The 21246-nt window shown below is 43.5% G+C and overlaps 2 protein-coding genes and 1 long non-coding RNA gene across 3 annotated transcripts in view; 1 reads left to right on the top strand and 2 right to left on the bottom strand.

The window, feature by feature from the left end:
* COL4A2 (collagen type IV alpha 2 chain) overlaps positions 1–1936 on the bottom strand; it is a 230081-nt gene extending 228145 nt beyond the window's left edge. The window contains exons 1-3 of the mRNA XM_050946942.1: positions 1571–1936; positions 979–1077; positions 715–775 (exon numbers count right to left, since the gene is read on the bottom strand). Of these exons, the coding sequence (XP_050802899.1) occupies positions 715–775; positions 979–1022 (105 nt within the window). The 5' untranslated portion in view covers positions 1023–1077; positions 1571–1936. The remainder of the gene's footprint in view (positions 1–714; positions 776–978; positions 1078–1570) is intronic.
* A 54-nt stretch (positions 1937–1990) lies between these two features.
* COL4A1 (collagen type IV alpha 1 chain) overlaps positions 1991–21246 on the top strand; it is a 224624-nt gene continuing 205368 nt past the window's right edge. The window contains exon 1 of the mRNA XM_050946956.1: positions 1991–2109. Within this exon, the coding sequence (XP_050802913.1) occupies positions 2032–2109 (78 nt within the window). The 5' untranslated portion in view covers positions 1991–2031. The remainder of the gene's footprint in view (positions 2110–21246) is intronic.
* Positions 12337–21246, bottom strand: part of LOC127050884 (uncharacterized) — a 66104-nt gene continuing 57194 nt past the window's right edge. The window contains exon 2 of the long non-coding RNA XR_007774347.1: positions 12337–12448. This is a non-coding gene — a long non-coding RNA (uncharacterized LOC127050884). The remainder of the gene's footprint in view (positions 12449–21246) is intronic.

Genomic DNA, 21246 nt, shown 5'->3' on the forward strand with positions numbered 1-21246 from the left:
ACACCCATGAGGTGGGACTTCCGGTGACAGGTGGACAGGAGTTAAGGGGTCAATGGGCAGGGTTAACATTTGATTGATGGTAGGGCCCTTATACCATTGACGTGAATTGAAAAATACTATTTATTTTGTTTATCATTTTTCCTGTGCAAATATTTGTAATAAAATAATATAAAGTAAGCACTGTACACTTTGTATTCTGTATTGCAACTGAAATCAAATATATTTGAAAATGTAGAAAAAAATCCAAAAATATTTAATAAATTTCAATCGGTATTCTATTGTTTAACAGTGCGAGTAAACCTGCGATTTATCATGATTAATGTTTTTGAGTTAATCACATGAGTTAACTGTGATTAATTCACAGCACTAAAGATAATCTTGGGCTAATTTTTGTAATAACTTGCTATTGCTTTAACAAATACTGTGATTTGAATGGGTGTAAGGATGGAATGTGGCAAACTCCAAAAGGCAATCCAGTATAGCGAAGGAAGATGAACTCTAGGGCTTTCTGATATACCACTTAGTGAAGATGCTAATACGTAAGTGATCTACTGGCTGTTATTTTTTTAATGGAAATGACAGATAGATCGGGCATTTGGCAAAGAAGAATGCAATTTCTTAATTTTCTAGCCTCTCAGATAAAAATGCTGTGGATTTTTTTCCTTCCTTTTTCCCTCTCTCGCTTCCAATGAAGGGATAAAAAGTTTAACTTACAGCTTTTACTCTGCCAGTTAACAGTGAAGTCAACACCAAGAGCAGCACGACCTGCACAGCCCTGTACAGAAAGGAGAAACACAACGTTAAGTATTTGTGTTGCTGTAGCACTCACCAGAGTGTGATACAGCTTTACAGGCTACTGTGAAGAAAAGGCCCCTGCCCTGCATTTGAAGAGAATTTTGTCCCCACTTTGGCAACGATGAGAAGTGCCCATCACAACAAGTACTTGAAATAAGTATGGAGAGGATAGAAGCTACTTACTGCCAAAGGGCACGACGTGAGAGGAGGGACTGCGAGCTTCTCATCCTTGCTTCCTCTCCCGTGCTGTGCAGGGCTCCCAGCAGCAAAGCTCTCCTGTCCCTGGATCCAGCGCGAGAGGGAGAAATACAGTTTGAGAGAGGAGCAAGGAATGTGCAGGTCACCCCGACTGCATGCAGGGAACAGTCCCGTGCACACAGGAGTTAGGCTACATAGGCTGAGCTAGGTCCTTCCCATTCACCTAGCGAGTCCCACCTCCGTGTTCCCGGCGGCTGGATGCAAGGGGCAGTCCCCACGCCGCACGCCTCTGGAGAGGGCGAGAATGCTGCCCTGGAGGGACGCGCGAGGTACAACGCGGCTTTAGAAAGGAAACGATAGCACCAGCCCCCAGCTAACTGCAGCCGCCGCCGCGTCCCCAGGCACAGCCTTGCCCTTTGCAGGGGGCTCTGCCGACCCGACTCTCCGCTCATCTGGCCAGCCGAGCGCCAGCCAAACCTCTCCCAGCCGGGAGCGCGGGCCAGCCCCAGGCCAGGTGTGAGCTCCCAGCGATCAGCGCAGCGCTGAGCGGTTCCAGCTCCCCGTGTCCGATACTCACCTCTCCGCTCTAGGCTGCCCAGGCCGGGCGCATTCCCCTTGCAGAACCGGTCCCCCGCAGCGAGGCGAGGGGCTGGAGTCAGACCGGCCGCCGAGTCCTCCCAGCCCGCAGCGTGGGGTGGATTTTGTGGGGTGAGGCGGGAGCCTGCCCCCTTCCCTCTGCCGGAGGAGCGGGACTGGCCGGCCGGAGGTGGGCGATGCAGAGGGGACGAGACACTGGCCAGCCTCGCAGGATCTCCTCCCAGTAGCCACCGCCCGCGAGGGGAGGGGGCAGCGGCAGCCGCCCACAGACTGGGGATGTGGGCAGCCCTCGCCTCTTTGGCTTTAGAGGCGCTGCAGCCGGGGCAGAGGAGAGACGCGCGCGGGGCCCGGGAGTTGCGCGCGGCCAGGCGCTGAGCACGCAGCGCGCTGCCCGGCTCCGGGCGCTCGGTCCCTTCTCGCTCGCTCGGGGAGAGCGGCAGGATGAGGCTGTGGCGAGGCGTGGGGCTGGTGCTGGCTGCGCTCCTGCTGAGCGAGGAGCCCGGCGAGGTGTCCGCCGCGGTGAGTACCCCGGTGCGGCGCACGCAGCCCTCGTCCCCTCCCGGAGAGCCCCCGAGCCAAACCTGGAGCAAACCTCCGGGCCCGATCCTGCTTCACTCCCACCCTTTAGGCTAACGGGGCACAGTGGGGACCCTGGGGGCGAGCCCCGCCCCGGTTACTTGTGTGGGGTGGAGGGGAGGGAAGCGGGTAGAGAGAGAGGCCAGTGTGGCTGGGTGGGATGTCACAGGATGCAGCAGGGCTCTGATCCGGGTGCTGAGTGCCCCCCGGCTCCCGCCGATTTAGCCCGGAGTGATGCAGCAGCAGCAGCAAAGTGGCTTTCTCCTCTGGCTGCTCTTGCCCGCCTGGGTGCGGGGATATTCAGGTGCCCCTTGCTGGTAGATCTGGTCCCGTGTGTGTGTTGACTTACACAGGGGGATATTTTCACTCACTTCTGAGGCACCTCCTGGCCTGTGAGCGTTCATTTCCCACAGAGAAGTAGCAACATGTTGCGATTCATAGGCACGCAGCGAAGGTGGTCAGTGCAGTAGCCGTGCTGTGTGAGTCTCTGAAGGCTACACACACACCTACGTTAAATTTCTCACTGTAATCCCGAGCCTGGGGTGGTCCATGCTGAACCCGAAGCAGGGACCACTTGGCTACTTCTAAGGAATTTGCGTGGAACCTCCAGAATCGTCGCTTTCCCACGCCTTTTCGAGGATCACTGAAGCTGCAGAGGAAATGTAAGGGCATGCTTAATGGTTAGAAGACACTCTATGTCCATGCATTAAAAGGATGGGATTTTTTAAAATGCAGCTGGGAACCTAAATCTGTATATGCTTTCCTAGTTCATCATTACCTCTTGGCACCAGCTATGTGCTGAAGAACTAGAGATATCAGATTGCAGCAAAGGTTGTAGTGGTCAGACTCCCCATAGTCTTTCCCTAACAAAACAAAAGTTCCAGCTGCAACCAGTTCAACTTGCTATGAAGGTGTCTCCTCAAGTAACTGCTTTTATCATACAGGTTTTTCTGGGATCACCTGTCAAACTCCTCAAGTTAGGACACTTAATTTCTTAACCTTCTTGAAATATATTGAAGCTGGAATCACTTCCCTTAAGAGTATGTAGTAAATCTGATGACTAATGTAGAAGAATTTATTAATCTTTTTTATCATCTCCTTGATTTCTTATACTAATTTTAGTTCTTTGTTCTAATAGTTAAGTTCAGTTCCTTATTACATAAGGCTTCAGACTTCTGATAACTAAAGATGGGCATTTGATTATACATGATCTGTTTTCTGATTTGTTAGAAAATTAGATGTAGTATTGGTAAGTTATTCAGAAAGGAAATAAGGAACATTTCTCCTTATTTTTCACAGATTTATTATAGGATTTCATTTTTTGTTTAGTTATGTTGACATCTAAAGATATGGAGAAGTTTTGTGTCTTGAGTCAATCCAAAAGTAAGGAAAATACACTCCAGTGAATCTGATTTTTTATCTAATGCTCTTTATCTGCTAATAGCAGATTTACTGGATTCCAGAATCTCAGCAAGTTTTCTTACCTATTCAGGGATTATTCTGTATTTTACTGATAGGCGTCTTCCATTAGGTGCCCATCACTTTCAAATTATACTCTCTCCTCCCACCCCACATCTCAGGACCGTATTTAGTTAATTCCTATGTCATACAACATAATATGTCAATTCACATTGGCATTCTAGGTTTGATATTCTTAAAGATATGAGGATTTGTCTTTAAGCTTCTAACTTGTCAAATATCTAATAAAATCAATAATTTCACTTTTATATTTTAAATGTTTTGAGTTCTTGTGTAAATAGAACTCTATGAGCAAATTGTTTCTCTGAGATTGACCTCTAAATGTAAGGTAAATTGTTCTAATAACCTCATGATTCTGGCTGAGGTAATCTAAAGCTAGTAATGATTTCAGTTTCATTCATTAACTAGCCTTTCTTTCAACATTGCATTAACTGCACAAGATAAATAGGTAAGTGTCATGCCACAAGGAAACAGAAGTATGCTTTGGAAGTTAAAATTTGTGCAGTTCTGTTAACCAGATAAAAAAGTTAAGTCCCAGACAGCTGCTTTTTGTTGAGCCAACTCACTGGTATAGGTATGTCTTTATTATAGGGCACACGCAAGCTGTCCGAGTGGGTATGGACATTGTTGTGGGCTCACTATGACAGGGGTGCAGTTGGGCTTCCCTTTCCTGGGCACTAAGCCATCAGTCATTATGTCTGGATGTTTATTTACCACACCCATGGGAGTGATTGACTGTACTTTTACAGCTGCAGAGATTGGTAGAGTTGGTCTATAAACTACAGTGCTTGCCAGGGACTCAAGGTCTTCAGATGAGCAAGGCCCCAAATAGTCCGTTGCTTTGCATATGCTTAAAATACAGTTCTACTGAAAAAGTGACTGTGAAATTGACAGTTTGGTGTTCTACATTTATTGTGTCTGTGATTCCAGATCAAATGTGCTCAGTTTAAAAGTAAATATCTTTTTTGTTTTTTCCTAGTGGTCCTCCAAATTTGACCTAAGTTCTGAGGCCTAGATCCACAAAAGGTCTTAAATGCCTTTGTCACAGTTTTAGGTACCATTGTGATCCACAAAGCACTCTCTCCGCTACTGTCTAAGCTACATCTACACTTCCAGGGGCATGTAGAGTATAGTCACTACATTAGTGGTGCCAGAACAAGGCAGCTTACGGGGCCATAACCCTCCCACTTTTGGCGGATCCTACCCCTTTCCCCTCCCCTTCTCCCTGAGGTCCTCCCCCCCACCCCCCCCCCGGCCAGGCTAGCAGCTAGTAGAGCCTGGCTGGGAAGCCTGGGCAGTTGTGGGAGCCATGCAGACCCTCCCCCTGCCCATGGTAAGGGGGGGCTTGAGAGCAGCCCCTGGCCCATGTCCCCACCCCCAGGCTCCCTGGCCAGGTCAGATGGAGGTAGAGGGTTCAGGGCTCCATGCTGGCTCCTCACAGCTGCTTGTTCAGCTCTTACCCCAACCTGGCTCCAGCCGGGGGATGGGGCCTTGGAGCCGCAGCCCGGCCATCTTCAGAGCTGCTCGGGCAGCTGTGGGGAGCCACAGCACGGACCCTTCACCTGCCCTCGGTGGGGGCCCAGAGGGCAGGGACAGAGGCTGGGGTTTGTTCTTGGCCCCCTGCACCATGGGCAGGTGGAGAGTCTGCCACGGCTCCCCACAGCTGCCTGCATAGCTTTTACCATGGCCGGGCTGCAGCTCCAAGGCCCCATCCCCCGGCCGGAGCTGGGTTGAGGTAAGAGGCGTGTGAGCAGCTGTGGGGAGTTGGGTCCCTCCACCTGCCCTGGGCGGAGAGCCCGAGGGGTGGGAATATCGGCAGAAGGTTGATTTCAACCCACGCTAGCCGACCCCAGGGTGAGGGAGGCTGGCACCCCAGCCCTGCTCCAGCTTCTGGCTTGGCTGGGGGCTAGGCCTCCGGGGAAGAGGAGGGACCTCTGGAGGAAAGGGCAAGGTGGGGCTTTGGGGGTAGGGGCCCCTGACCATCTCACTTTTGGGAAGGCTCTGCCGCCCCTGCACTACATGTGTAACTACACTCACAGTGAAAGGCTTTTGCAGTGGGAAGCTACCTGAGCCTTTCCACATGACGGGAGCCTTTCACTGCTGTGGGAGAAGGCTCAAGCAGTGAGACACTACATTGCTAAAATAGCAGCATAAATGTGGGAGGCACTGCTTGAGCATGCGGAGAATGGTGTGGGATACATACATTCCTGAACAACCCCAAGGTAAGGCACTCTATTCTACTTTTTCTACTTGCCTGAGCAATGTTTTGCCATCTACACTGCTATTTACACTTGTGCTAGGTGATCATGTGCTGTCTGCACTCTACACACTGCTGTAAGTGTAGCTATAGCCTAAATCTGTAGATACTTAAACTCATTAAGCACCTACATTTTTGCTGTAAAAATTCTTTAGTGCCTACATTTCTGCCTCTAGGCATCTGTGTTGCTGCCTCATTCTAGATACCTGGGCACCAATATCCCACCTAAGCCCTAGTGGGATCCAGAGCACAGGGGAAGATAGGCACTCCTCCACTTCTTGCCTGTGGGGCCCATTCTGGTAGGAGTACTCAAAGGTCACCTACCAGATTAGGCCCCTTCCAAATCTAGGAGGAGGTGAAACCCACCCAATAACTTTTAGTCCAGTCATTAGAGTACTCACCCAGGATGTGGGACATGTAGATTCAGTTCTGCCCTTTCCATGAGGGAGAGAGAAATTGAACAGGAGTTTCCCTCCTTTCAGGAGAGCGCTCTAACCACTGAGCCATTGGATATTCTGATGTGGGGCTCAATCTCTCCTGAAGCTTTTCCACTTCGGAGAAATAGTTATTGGGCCAGAGAGGAAGAAAGAGAATGACTCTGTATCAGGGGTCGGCATCCTCTGGCACGTGGCTCGTGCCGGGCCAGTTTGTTTACCTGCCGCATCGGCAGGTTTGGCCGATTGCGGCTCCCACTGACTGCGGTTCGCCATCCCAGGCCAATAGGGGCATTGGGAAGCATCATGGGGCTGAGGGACGTGCTGGCCGTGGCTTCCTGCCGCCCCCATTGGCCTGGGACAGCGAACCATGGCCAGTGGGAGCCATGATCAGCCGAACCTGCCGACGCGGCAGATAAACAAACTCACCCGGCCCTCCAGGATGCTTACCCTGGCGAGCCGTGTGCCAGAGGTTGCCGACCCCTGGTCTATAGCCTGGTGGTTAGGGCACTCACATGGGAGGTAGGAAACCCAAAGTCCCCTGGCAACAATGATTCTTTAATTACCCTGCTACCTCGATATAACGCCACCTGATATAACACGAATTTGGCTATAACGTGGTAAAGCAGTGCTCTAGGGGGTGGGGCTGCGCACTCCGGTGGATCAAAGCAAGTTCAATATAACACGGTTTTGCCTATAATACGGTAAAATTTTTTGGCTCCCAAGGACAGCGTTATATCGAGGTAGAGGTGTATTTATCCAAAGTGGAATAGCTAGCTTCAATAGGAGAGAGTGTGGGATCCCTACATCAGAATGTACAATAGCTCAGTGGTCTCTGGAGATGTGGGAGACCCCTGTTCAAATCTTTTCACCCGAGGCAGGGGAGAATTGAACATGAGAGAGTCCCACATCCCAGGTGAGTTGCTAACCACTGGGTTAAAAGTTAACAGGAAGGTACCACTATCTCCTGTTTCTGTTTTGCATGGAGTGAGGCAGGTACCTATCTTATTCTTGTAAGAAGCAGCTTAGGTGCTGAGTAAGAAGGTGGCTGCTCTTACATAGTCACCTTACAATAGAACCATGCTTCAAAGCCAGCGGTGAACAGGCATGGGCAGCAATACAATTAATGGCGGGATCGCATGCCTCAACTTAAAAGGCATGGTCTTGTCAGCTTCCCCCTGAGCACTGTTAGGTGGCTCTACTAAATACATTTATTTATGGCACTCTGACCCAAATGTACTCTATGACAACCCACAACGCTTTTTTTTTTAAGCAAACCAAGCATTTTTTAAAAATTTACCAGTAAGATCAGTTTCTATTCCAAAATCAGGAGATTTTAAGTGTAAACAAGGGATTAGTTAAGATGTTGTGTTCAGATCAGGCTGAGTGACTATTCCCTTGAGTAAGTTACAGAAGTAGCTTGTTTTATGGAACCCAGCAAGGGTTATCATGTGCAACACCCTCAAGGCTGCATTTTTCTTTGATGAAGTAAATCTGTTTCCTTGTATTAGTATTACTTATCTGAGAAATCACTATGATACAGAAATCCTAGCTACTTTTTTGATGTCTAGTCAAAGCCACAGCAGTTGCATCATGTATTTCTCTGTTTTCTGAAATGGGACTTAATGTCTCAATACTTTAAATGGTGGGGGAAATTGCCACTAGTATAAGCACGTGCTGTGTCAATGAACTTCAGTGATGTGAAGGAGATGCTCCCACCTATAGTATATCAACAGTGAATTTAGCAGTGTCTCTAAGATACAAATCCAGCTCCCGCTGAGTTCAGTGGAAGTTTTGCTGTTGACTTAATGAAAGCTAGATCTCTAAGAGCCAGATGTATCACTGTTCAAGTTGGCAGGAAAAGGTAGATTAGAAAAATGATAAAACCATGCACAAGATGTTATAAGGATAGTGCTACTTCCACCAATGTGGTTAACACTGACGTAATATTAAATCTCTGTTGTCAAGGATTTATTAATTTGTTTAAAAAATATCTCAGGCTGAAATTAGACATAAAAGCTTTTAGCATGAGAGCAAATTAACATTTTCTGAATGTTTGCCTTTTCATATGTGCTTGCTGATAAGATATGGTGGGCTTTCTAAAAGAAGCATTGATTTTAAGGTTATTTCATTTAAGAGAGCCCCAAAAAAATTGTAAGGATTTTTTGGTGCTATTTGTTTATCTTCTTCATGGTTTTATTGATATGAGGGTAGGTAAGTACTGTAGCATTCAACTGTGAATATTTATGATTATATGCCCTGTAGACTAACTGTAACATCCAGTTGTATCTTATTCATTTTATTTTAAGAATTAATTATAGTTCATGGGATTGCATATATTAGTTTATATAACATATGGTTATTATTAGTCATTAATTTGTATTATACAGATGTTATAATTACATTACATGTGGGTTTTTCTTATACCATAATTGCATAATTTCTCTGTTATATTCTTAAAATGTGCTTTGCACTCCTTCTACTTGTTCACACGCTCTTTAGGGGACATAGTGGAGTGTGACAATAAATGGCTTTTTCAGGCTATTAAACAGACATCTATTCTCAAAAGCCATTTACTGTGGATAGACTCCGTCATGAATATTGTTCCTTTTATAGGACTAGACTAAACAAAGAAAGATTCAACAAGCCACATCATAAAAAGAAAAGACTTGCCTCATAAGTGTTTAGAAGGTCTGTTCCATTGCTTTCTCAGAATTTCCATTGATGTCACTTGGTGTAGCTCAGATGAATAATTGTTCCCATTTTTCATACCATTTGCCATTAGAAAAGTCCTCAGCACCTTGTAAGGCAGGTCCAGTGTGTAAAATTTGACAGGTGGCTATAACCTGAATAACTGTTTTAGGCAGTAGCCAATGTAGAAAGTGAATGATTGAACACAGACAGCATTGGTAAGAACTTTAATTCATTTGAATTGTCTGGGCTGAAATCCTTCTCAGTGATGATACAGAATTTTCTGATGAATTCTATTAATCTTCCAAGAGTTCTTTTGATGCAATATCTTAGACCTGTAAAGAATACAGTAACAAATGCAGTCAAAGTTATTAAAGTAAAATATTTATCAATTATCACCACCAATATCTTCTCTTGCAGTGTCTCAGATATTACAAGGTGATAACTCTTTCCAGATGTTGACTTAATGACTGGTTGGAAAATGGATTTTTTCCTACAGAAAATTAAAGGAAAAGGAACATAATTTGTCAAATGTTGACTTTTAATCAAAAATTGAAAATTGAAAAGTTTGTTTTTTAATGAAAAGTCAGAATTTTCCACAGGAAGTAGATGCTTTCTGCAAAATTTTCCAAAACCCGTTTTCCATACAAAAACAATCTAGATGGAAAAATTTCAACCATCTCTTATAAAGAATTACTTTGTTTGGTCATTGTGGCAAAACGCTATTGTGCTTTAAGTGTCATCATTTAAAAAAGTGATATTTGTAGGCACTTCCTCAGTGTATTATCTACATCTTAGATTCTAGAAGATTAGAACAAAATCTGAGAAATGAAAAATGATCACGGGCAATTGTGAGATTTCACTTAGCATGTAGCACTGTCAGTGCTCGCTTTTCAGTCTTTGCATTCACATGAATACAGTTAGGCAAAATAAAAAATATTAAGGTAGAGCTTTAGACAATGAGCAGATGAGCTGCAAAGAATGCATAAGGACTACATTGTTCCTAGCCCTAATGCAGCGATGAAGTAAAATAGGAGGAAGTAGGAATTCTCTAGAGGAGATAGTAAGCTGCACTTCTTTTACCCTATATGGCGCCCTCCCCCACTGCAAATGTGGTGTCCTAGAAGGAGGTGTGATTATGAATCCAATTCTTCCCAGAGCTTCACCTGAAGTGGTGATACCCCTTTTTGAAGGCTCTGCCAAAATTCCATGATCTAGCCCAGAGATCAGCAACTTTTGGCACGCAGCCCGTCAGGGAAATCCGCTGGTGGGCCGGTGTGGTTTGTTTACCTGCGGCATCTGCAGGTTCGTCTGATCGCAGTTCCCACTGGCCCCAGTTCGCCGTTCCAGGCCAATGGGGGCTGCGGGAAGTGGCAGCCAGCACATTCCTCAGCCTGCGCCGCTTCCCACAGTCCCCATTGGCCTGGAACGGTGAATCGCAGCCAGTGGGAGCTGCGATTGGCTGAACCTGCAGATGCCGCAGGTAAACAAACTGTCCCGGCTCGCCAGCAGATTTCCCTGACGAGCCATGTGCCAAAGGTTGCCAATCCCTGATCTAGCCCATAGGAAACTTTGTGGGATACACAATATCCATTCATGATTTTGAAATGTCCGGGGTCAGTAGGATGATATCGCATTATAACTTAATCCTAATATAAAGGCCAGTTCTACCACACTTACCCGAATTTAGTACCACTGTACTTCTCATGTATAGTGGAGCTTCTTGTATAGAAAGGTAATGCTCTAACAATCAGTAAGGTGGCAGAACACAGTCCATGAAATAACTACTATGTATTACATTACACAGAATTTAGTAATTTGCATTAATGCTTGGACGGACATGGTAATGTCTGTATAATAACATCTCACCCTTACAAGTTTAATGTGGTTAAAGTGTTACATACAGCTGAATCATAACCATCCTGTATCCTTAGTTTTCTGTGACTAGAGGTTGCCAAGAATGCCAGTAAAAATACTTGTGAAGAAGATACTTTCCAGTAGAATAAAATAGTTGGAATAGGTGTCTTACTGTAGACTAAATATGACCTTACAATATATACAACTCCAGAGTTTTAGAGAAGTGGCTTAGTAAATGACAGGAATTTTAATGCCTGACTGAAAATTTTCCCTTTCAGTATTCAAAATAGCTGGAGCCATTTCAAGGTGTCTTAATTCAAATCTGTATAGACTTGCAGTAAACTAAAAGGCAAGTGTACTCTAAATAAAGTGTAAAATATCCATTCATTCTTGTCTAACATTACTGTTTGATGTATACAGACAGGTTAACAATGTTTAAATTTAAGCAGATATAAAACTTAGTCTTTTCTAGCTCTATCTATCTATCTATCTATCTATCTATCTATCTATCTATCTATCTATCTATCCACACATACCAATAAATATTAGGGTGCTTTGACTTTAAACATTAGAAATGAACAGTTAAGTGAAGGTAAATAAACACTGAAATGCCCCTGACTGAAGAGAGAACTCAGACACTCTAATATTAAAGTATAAAATAGGACATTGCACATTAAAAAAACAAATCCTCAGTTCTGGTGCCTTCTGTCTCAATCCTGCATCAGCCTATTTTAGTCCATGTCGACTGATCACTGTAGTATTTGAGTGCCTATAAACCAGAAACTCTTTTATAGCCATCTGTTCTACATCATACATATACGATTGGCTGGACCTGCAGACGGGGCAGGTAAACACACTGGCCCGGCCCATCAGGGACTTTCCCTACACAAGCGGCGACCCCTGTTTGAGAAACCCTGTTCTAACGGACCATTCAAGGTAGAAGGGCTCCTTAACACCTTTGCAGTTTGTCATGGTATAATTCCCCACTCTGAACCTTAGCGTCCAAAAGATGGGGTACCAGCATGAATTCCTCTAAGCTCAATTACCAGCTTAGAACCTGTAGCGCTGCCACCAACCAGGAATTCCAGTGCCTGGTACATTCTGGTCCCCACAAAACCTTGCCCTGGGACCCCCAAGACCCAGACCCTCTGGATCTTAACACAAGGAAAGTAAACCCTTTCCCTCACCGTTGCCTCTCCTAGGCGTCCTCTCCTTGGGTTACCCTGGAAGATCACTGTGATTCAAACTCCTTGAATCTTAAAACAGAGAGGAAAATTCACCTTTCCCCCTCCTTCTCTCTCCCCCTCCCAGACTCTCCCTGAGAGAGAAAGTAATCCTAACACAGAGAGAAAATAACCTTTCTCTCCCCCTTCCCTCCTTTCTCCCCACCAATTCCCTGGTGGATCCAGACCCAGTCCTCTGGGGTCTCACCAGAATAAAAAACCAATCAGGTTCTTAAACAAGAAAAAATTTTAATTGAAGAAAGAACAAAGGTAAAAATTATCTTTGTAAATTTAAGATGGAATAGGTACAGGGTCTTTCAGCTATAGTCACTGGGAATACCCTCCCAGCCTAAGTATACAAGTACAAATTAAAATCTTTTCAGCAAAATACCAATTTGAACTCCTTTCAGCCAAATGCACATTTGAACTCCTTCCAACCAAATACACATTTGCAAATAAAGAAAACAACCATAAGCCTAACTCGCTTTATCTACCTAGTACTCACTATTCTGAACTTATAAGAGCCTGTATCGGAGAGATTGGAGAGAAACCTGGTTGCACGTCTGATCCCTCTGAGCCCCCAGAGTGAACAACAACCAAACACTAACAGCACACACAAAAACTTCCCTCCCTCAAGATTTGAAAGTATCCTGTCCTCTGATTGGTCCTCTGGTCAGGTGACAGCCAGGCTCACTGTTCTTGTTAACCCTTTCCAGGCAAAAGAGATATGAAGCACTTTTGTTCTATTAACTCTTACTTATCTGTTTATGACACAGTTATAGGACAAAAAGAGAGGGTTAGTGGATTACAGATTGTTCTAAGAAACCCAAATCCAGTGTCTCTGTCCGGTCCATAGTTTTTAGTGTCTAGCAGAGTTATGAATTTAAGCTCTTTGTGAAAAGTGTTCACTCACAGGTGATCTGGAGTTTTTGTCTTTTTTCATTTTCCTGTGTGAGTTCATTCGAGAATGTAGTGATTGTTTCATCCATGTAATTATTCTTGCAGCATTTAATGCACTGGATGACTTATACCACATTGTGATAGACATGTGAAGGGCCCATAGATCTTGAAAGGTGTCTTGTGGAGGAGGTGTTGATCATTGTAGCAATGGAGATATGTCTGCAGATTTTGCGTCTGTTGTTCTGGCAGGATGTGGTGCGACTTTGAGTTGGTATGTCCTGGAACAGGCCACCCAAATATCCAGAGAAAACCTGCTCCAATACAGAAATAAACCCCTCTCTGCCAGCACACCACTGGTTGTCACCTACCTCTTACACGGGAACCCATATCATTAAACAACTACAATCCACCTGCATCCTGAAAGAATGCTTTCCTGAACCACCTCTTCTGACCTTCACACAGCCTCCCGACCTCTGCAGATTCATCATCAGAAGCATTCTCCTCACAGACAGGACACACTAACTCAGACCCTGCCATAACAGCAGGGGATTTTAAAACAGTTTTTAAAAAACAAAACAAAACCCCGATATCACCTTGGGTTGAGAGATAAAGTATTGTCAGGAATTAAAAATTGCCCAAGAGACCAAAAATAAAGTTTAGGAATAAATGTGAAGTCTTCAACATGGCAAAAGTTTTCCTGAAGTGCTATACCTGACTGGTGATGTTTAATACATTTATTAATATCTGGAAAAGGTGGGTATGCAGAAAGGTGGCAAGAGTTTTAAATGACACAAATTACTTGAATTAGTGAAAATGAGAGGAGATGTAACAGGGAATTAGCAAAACCAGGTGAATGAACAGCATGTGTCAGATTAAATTAATGACTGATGCATGGTATGATACAGTGGAAGGAATACTTTGAACTACTCGTATACTACTTGGTTTTAAGCTAATTATAGCTATTTGGGAGAAAGAGACGGGTATCTGTAAAAAAAAATCTCTGTTCATTGTGCAGTGGTGGTTTAATAAAAAACACACACATGCAAAATATTATGATCTACAAAAATGGGGTGGAAAATACTGAAAATATTGTAAGGCCATTATATAAATCAATGGCATAGCCATACGTGGAATACAGTGTCTCATTCTAGTTGCCATATCTCATAAGAGAGAGAGCAGAAATGGAGAGGTCCCAGGGAGAGACTACAACGTTGATTAGAGGAAGAGCCGACCATAGACCAAAGCTATCCACACATTAGGAAAAATGTCCTTGAGCTCTTCATCATTAATGATTTGGAGAACTTGGAGTGGAGAGTGCTTTTTGTGTTGCAAAATGTGATGGATGTTGTCCACTTTGACATAGAGATCTTTACCGTTGACATACAAACTTTCCCCATGTGTCAGAGTCCGCTGAAGGTTTGTACAATTGTTCATGAGCATTCTCCTGTCCACCAGCAGCTTACTATGGGTCATACAAACCGCCCCCCAGGTCTTTTTTGGTGCTTCATTTGTCCTAATCTTTCTCTGATGGACGCTTGAGCAGTGTCAATGAGCAAGCAAATAAATTCCATCTAGAAAAATAAACTCCCTCTTGAATTTTTCTGCCAAACTTCCCATTGCCTCATCTCTGCCCTTGTAACCAAACTGTCTCTTTTTCTGATGAAACAAGTTTCCTTGAAGACAGGTTCAACTCCTAAGTTTTCCACCATTTCTTTGGTAGTAGTGATGGCATCTTCAAATCTGGTATGTCTGTAGGCCACAATGAAATCAAGGCAGCTTCTCATCAAAGTAGCAGTGGTTGTGACGTCCATCAACAGAGTTTGTAATGCCTTGCTTACAACGTTTACTTGGAACAGGATATCGTGCCCAATCACAACTCAGACCAGAAATTTGAAGTCAGTGATCTGGTTTGCCAGGCTTCATGCCTCATGCTGGATTCCGGCCTCAGCTTTACTCGACTGCATCAGTTCCATCAAGGTGTCATAACCCTCAGTCACTTGATACCTCACTGACCTTATATTGTCAATGCGTCTCTCCCAGTAAGTGTCACTTAGTGGCTTCACAGTCGGATTTGTAACATTGTCTTTGAGGATCTCCCACCTGATACGTAATGCTGAAACAGGACATATATCCTTTGCAGTACTCCGAAGAGAGATACTGGATCTAAAGAAGAGGACGCTACATCTGACACAAACAGATTGAGGGAATGGCAACCACAAGGTATGAAGAAAGCTTTTGGATTCAGCACAAGGATCCATGCCTGGATGGCACTGTTTCTTCTCTTCATGTTTGCGCTGTTGTTGCTGCCTTGGCTGCAGCAGTCCTGAAGCTTTATTTTATTCTTATTCAAAATGTTCATATACAGTTCTGTTAGGCCTTTTCCAGTAGAGTCGTCCACAGATTGGAAACAGATAAAATGTTCATTTTCTTGGATACAGCCATCCTTGTCATCAGCAAATCTTACTGTATATGACATCTTTTCACTGTGACTAACGTGGGGAGTGCAATCCATTATTATGGCGTAGTAAAAGCAGCAAAGAGTCATGTGGCACCTTATAGACTAACAGACGTATTGGAGCATGATCGTGGGTGAATACCCACTTCGTCGGATGACATAATACTTTTCTTTGCCAAGCTGCATCAATATGTTATCAAGCACCTTCCTTGCCATAAAATCAAATGGTTTTGAATTGTTTTGCTGCAGTAATGGTCCATAGCTTCTTTATGAACTACTCAATGTACTACATGCCATTGTCATATTTCCCAAGAAGCTGTACCAAACCAAGGAAATTACCATTATGTTCAGTGAACAACTTATCTGACGAGACCTGGAAAGCCAAAATATTCTTTGCAAAGAAGAGGGTAATTGAGATCAGATGCTTGAGCATGTTCCTGCAATGCTGGGTTTCTACATTAACAATGCACTGGCTTTTTGTGTCTATGCATTTATTCAGCTAGAGCCTGGACTCAGCCTCCATCCATTTGGAGTAGGCCGTAAAATCACCGGGTGACTTTTCATGTTATTTCAGAGCATCAGCTACGTTGTGCCAGTAATTGTACCCAAAAAGTGCAAGCAAAGATTTGTCATTCTTGTCAAATATTTTGCAACAAAACCAAAACACTTTGTCAGTTGATTTTGAGTAAACTAGCCAGTGCAAGCAGTCATTAAAATCCCAACAACTTACCCCTTGATGCCCCACATGCCAGTGCCTTCCACTATACCTAGACTCGTTGTCAGTCCTTCTCTGTCCTTCTGCCAAAACAGCCACCCTGCCCTGTTCAGCTGCACTGCTCTTCCCAACAGGAACCACTACAGCCTCTCTGTTGGGATATCTTTAGTAGAGGAGCATCCCTCACTTCCCCAGGCCCTCTCATTGTTCCCCTTGAGTACAGCTCTCCAGTGCGCAGACATTAACAGGTAAACTCCTCCTCTGCTCCAGTGCCTTCAGCCCTCTCCATCCCTCAGCTCCAACTCTCCAGCTTGGAAGCCAGCAGTCAATTCCCTCTCCTGCTCTCTTGCCTTCCATCCTCTCCAGTTCTGGCTCTCTAACTTGGGGACACCAGCCAGCAAACCCTTCTTGTTACTTTCCTGTCTTCAGCCTTCCTTCAGGAACCAGTGCTTTAAAGCAACCTTCACTCATCAGGTCTCTCTCAGCTTCTCCCTGGTTCCATATAGCCTTCTGGAGCAGCCCTGCTCTCTTTAATTGGTCAAATGGGAGCCCTTGTTCTGGCACAGGGGAGCTGGATCTACTTCATTTACTGGGCCAGCCAACCTGTAACATGCCCAAAGGATGGTTGTCTTGTGGATTGAGCATGGGGTAAGTTGTCAAGAGATGCAAGGACAAGTAACTTAACCTCTCTGTGCTTCAGCTTCCCTATCTCTAAAGAAGGAATAATAATGCTTTGTAGAACATTTTAAGTTCTACCAATGAAAAGCTTAATGTAAGTGCAGGTACTGTCATCCTCACTGGAAGGATTGTAGTTCATTCAGAATAAGACTTCACATTTATATAGCACCTTTACAATGGATGATCTTGAAGAGCAGACAATTATGAAACAGCTAAGCTTTGAAGCACCCCAGGAGACGCTGTCTTACAAGTGGAATGCAGCAACGTGTTTAAGAGCACTGAGTACACCAGTTCACATCAAGAAGTGAAGAAAAATGCTGACCTCAACTGAAACTCTGGGAGGAATTTGAGTCAGTAGAATATAATTACTAGAGTTGGTATTTTGCCAAAATATTGGAGTTAACACACCTATCCTTGAAGAAAGAGGTTGTGGAATCTCAGATATTCGCAAATGATCAGGGCCTCAGTTTTACATCTCATCCATAAACAGCACCTCTAACAACACAATATCATTCTAATGTTACACAGGGATGTTGGTTCAGTACTTACTAAGGGAGAAGGGTATCACCAGCTGACTCACAAATACAACTTCCTGACACATCTATGTTTTTTCTAAAGGTCTCCCTCCTATCCAGGAATTGGCTAAGCCAAGACCTGCTTAATGTGTGAGATTTGAAACCACAAAGCCAAGTGATAGCTATTCAAGGAGACAACCTGGAGTAACTTTGAAGTTTTAAAAATGCAGAAATTATGATTTTCCCCTCTAAAAAGCAAGTGCTGGGCTCCTTCAAGTATCAGCTCCTAGACTGTCACAACCTCACATGCTAGTCAGGTGATCAAATATGCACATATGGGGCTAAGGGGGTGCCTCATTTGGGTTTCTCTTTTTTGATAATCTAGTCCTTTATGAAGTGCTTTTATAATTTTTGCTGGTAGTAATAATAATATAATATTAGATTTCAATATTGTATTTATGCTTCTATATCCATATTATGCTGTATTTTATCTAAAATGAAAAGTCACAAGTTTAGGTTTTGCACAAAGATCCTCAGCTAGTGGACAAATCTTTCAATGAAAGCAAAACACACATTGAAATCAGTGGAAGATCTGCAGGATTGGGCCCCAACTTTTATATTCAAGTTTCACTTTGTAGTTAGGGTGACCAGACAGCAAATGTGAAAAATCGGGACAGGGGGTGGGGTAATAGGAGCCTATATAAGAAAAAGACCCAAAAATCGGGACTGTCCCTATAAAATCGGGACATCTGGTCACCCTATTTGTAGTGGACTATAAACATGTTGGAAATGATGGTTTAGGAAAGACTTTCGTATTCTTTATGGGCTAGTGGAGATAAATTGAAGTGAATTGCATACACAATATTCTTTGTGTTCTGGAGTGGAGCTAGTTATGGGATACAGCCTGCACCAGGCTTTTTGGGCCTCCCTTATTAGAAAAGTTTCATCCCAATAGTTAATCTACAAAAGCAGCAATAGGAAGAGGTCAGAGTCTGGGTAATAAAAGATGAGGAGAACCTTCCTGGCTTCCAAAGTGAAGGTAGTTAAGGAAGAATCATGTTGAAAGGCTCATGCTTTTGAGACTCTCTGGTTCACCTCTGTATTGAGATTTGCTGGAAACTTCAGATGAGCTTTAGATTTAATACTGAACTTTTTAAAAGCTGCCAGAAGTTTAGTGTTATTCTTCAGTATTTTGTTAGCAGGTCAGGACCCATGGCAACTAACATTATCAAAAAAGAGCAGTTTGTTCTGGGCCTTTTGCTCTGCCCTGCCATTTCTCAGTGCAACCACCTTGGAATTTATAGTCTTCTCTCTAACTACATGTGAGGTCTAGTTTTTCAGCAACACAATCAAACTGTTTCTTCCAGCCAAGGTGCCTTCCATTACAGTCTTCCTGCTGATTAGAACAGTGCATTGATACTGAACCACTGTACTAAGGGATCAGGCATGTCAAAACGTTCAGTGGAATGGAACACATTTTAGGTTGTTTTCATGTAACCATTATTTGTTTATATACAGGCTTAGGATGGGATTTTCAGAAGTTCGGTGTTAAATTGATTTACTTGAGAGCAGAGCTACGCCGATACTAAGCACTTTTAAATCTCTCTCCTTCAAAGCAATAACCACATGCTTTTTTGAAAGCAATATGTAATTTTGTTATTTGTAGCTGGTTCTGTGGTTCAGCATATTTCCTACGGTGCTTAGCTCAGAACAAATAATTAAAATGCTTTGTACTTTTGGAATACATTTGCTCCAGACAGCTAAAATGGTTCTGTTGTAGCTGGAGAATAAAACGAATTTGACTGTGTGCTAATTTTTGCAGCACAGCTGCATGCTGATTGTGTACCATAAGTATCAGTCTAATGCTCATAACAGTAAGTGTTTAGAGTCTAAAAGTATTTGTTTGTTAAGACTGCAACTCATATAGGATTGTGGAAATATACTGGTATTGATTGATGAGACATTATATGTTCAGGAAATTTGTATATTAATGAATGTATTGGTGTGCACAGTGTATATATTAAAGAAAGGGAAGTTAAGAGAGAGATGTCTCAGACATCCCAGGAATTTGCAATTGTGCTGGTAGCTATGTGTCCCATTTATGGCAATGACACGTCTGTTATCTGTTAGTGGAATAAGAAAAAAAAACAATTCTGACTACCCTGCAATATATGGATGAATGTGTGAGCAATGATTTAGTACCAAAACTCAGAAATTTTAAGTTAGTTGTAATTAAACAAACTCTTTAAAGTGCATGTGTTTGTGGAAGGGTGGGCCAGGGGGATTAGCTAGAATTATCCCAAAGAAATGCTTGAAATGCTGCAATCTTTCCTAAGTAAATTATATGATTCTTCTGTTTGTAACTAAAGTAAACATCTTTTCCTTTACTTCATGAGCTCATTAAGGACAAAGGATACAAGATTATTAGAAACAGAAACACTGGAGAAATCAACATGGCTATATTTGGGAATAATATATGGAATGACAGGTGAAGCAAGGAAGAAAATGAAAGATCAGGGTATTGGGGTCTGGGAGGACTGTGTCTCTGCTTTGTGCTAAACTGGAATAACATTAGCTCTTATGCATCAAATTCTTACTATTTGTAACCTTTTATTAATATTTTAAAAGCTAAAATACTATTTCCCATTATGAACCTTAGTGAGATAAAGAATGTTGTTTTGCTACTAAAAATCTTTGGGCCAAACTCTGACTTGAGTCACACTCATAGGCATGTGAAAATATTGGAGAAAAATCAAACAGCATAGTAACATATCATTCAAAGGGGACACCTTTATAAATGTGTGTGATTCACACTGGCAAAACAAATAGTGGATGTAGATTTCGGCATGTTTTCCGGGAATGGTACAGTAGGATAGACTCTGTAGAGGATGTGTTCTTGAAAATGTGGATGTGTCATGGGCATAGAAAATTTTTGTATGCAGACCCTTGAGACCAGTGCAATAATTTCAGCTCAAAGAGCTTAATCCTGTGAAGTACTAAGTACTTTCTAGGAGGTGCTGAGTGACCTCAGTTCCTACTGAAGTCATTTCAGTAGGAGTTGAGAGTGCTCAGCATTTTGCAGGATTTTGTCCAATATGTTAAGGAAACCAGTGGAGTTGGAATTGGGGAAAACAGACCAATAGGACAAAGACAGGGAAGATTTGTATTAAAATGCTGACATCATAAGAATGACCTTGTGTCCCTGGAGACACCAGGGGACTGTCACTATGGATTGGGGGCCCAGTTCATGGTTGCCTTACAGTCCCTTGGTGCCATCATAGCCATTGCAAAGGGGCCACAAGGCAGTCACATGGGCCTCTGAATAGACTCTGATGCAGAACACTTTTCTCAGGGGCAAAGCTGGCCCACACTGAAGTTGTCAGTGCAGGGGACATTCAGGGATGGGCCTGGCTCCCTGTGCTGGGGGCCAAACTAGAGAGATGCAGGCCATCTCAGCCCCTGCATAGACTCATAGGCTACTATAATGATGAATTTGGCCTCAAGTCAACAACTGGGGTATAAAATTAATCTTGCCCAGCCATGTCCATTTAGATTCAAAGCAAGCCAAGTATGGAATTGTCATAAACAGATAGTAGGAGTTAATAGAACAGAAGTACTTTATATCTCTTTTGCCTGTAAAGGGTTAACAAAATCAGTGAGCCTGGCTGTCGCCTGACCAGAGGACCAATCAGGGGACAGGATACTTTCAAATCTTGAGGGAGGGAAGTTTTTGTGTGTGCTGTTAGATTTTGGTTGTTGTTCTCTCTGGGTTCTGAGAGTGACCAGACATGCAACCAGGTTTCTCTCCAATCTCTCTGATACAGTCTCTTATATGTCCAGAATAGTAAGTACTAGGTAGATAAAGCGAGTTAGGCT

Source organism: Gopherus flavomarginatus, chromosome 1 (genome assembly GCF_025201925.1).
Source record: "Gopherus flavomarginatus isolate rGopFla2 chromosome 1, rGopFla2.mat.asm, whole genome shotgun sequence".
NCBI classification, from domain to species: Eukaryota; Metazoa; Chordata; order Testudines; family Testudinidae; genus Gopherus; species Gopherus flavomarginatus.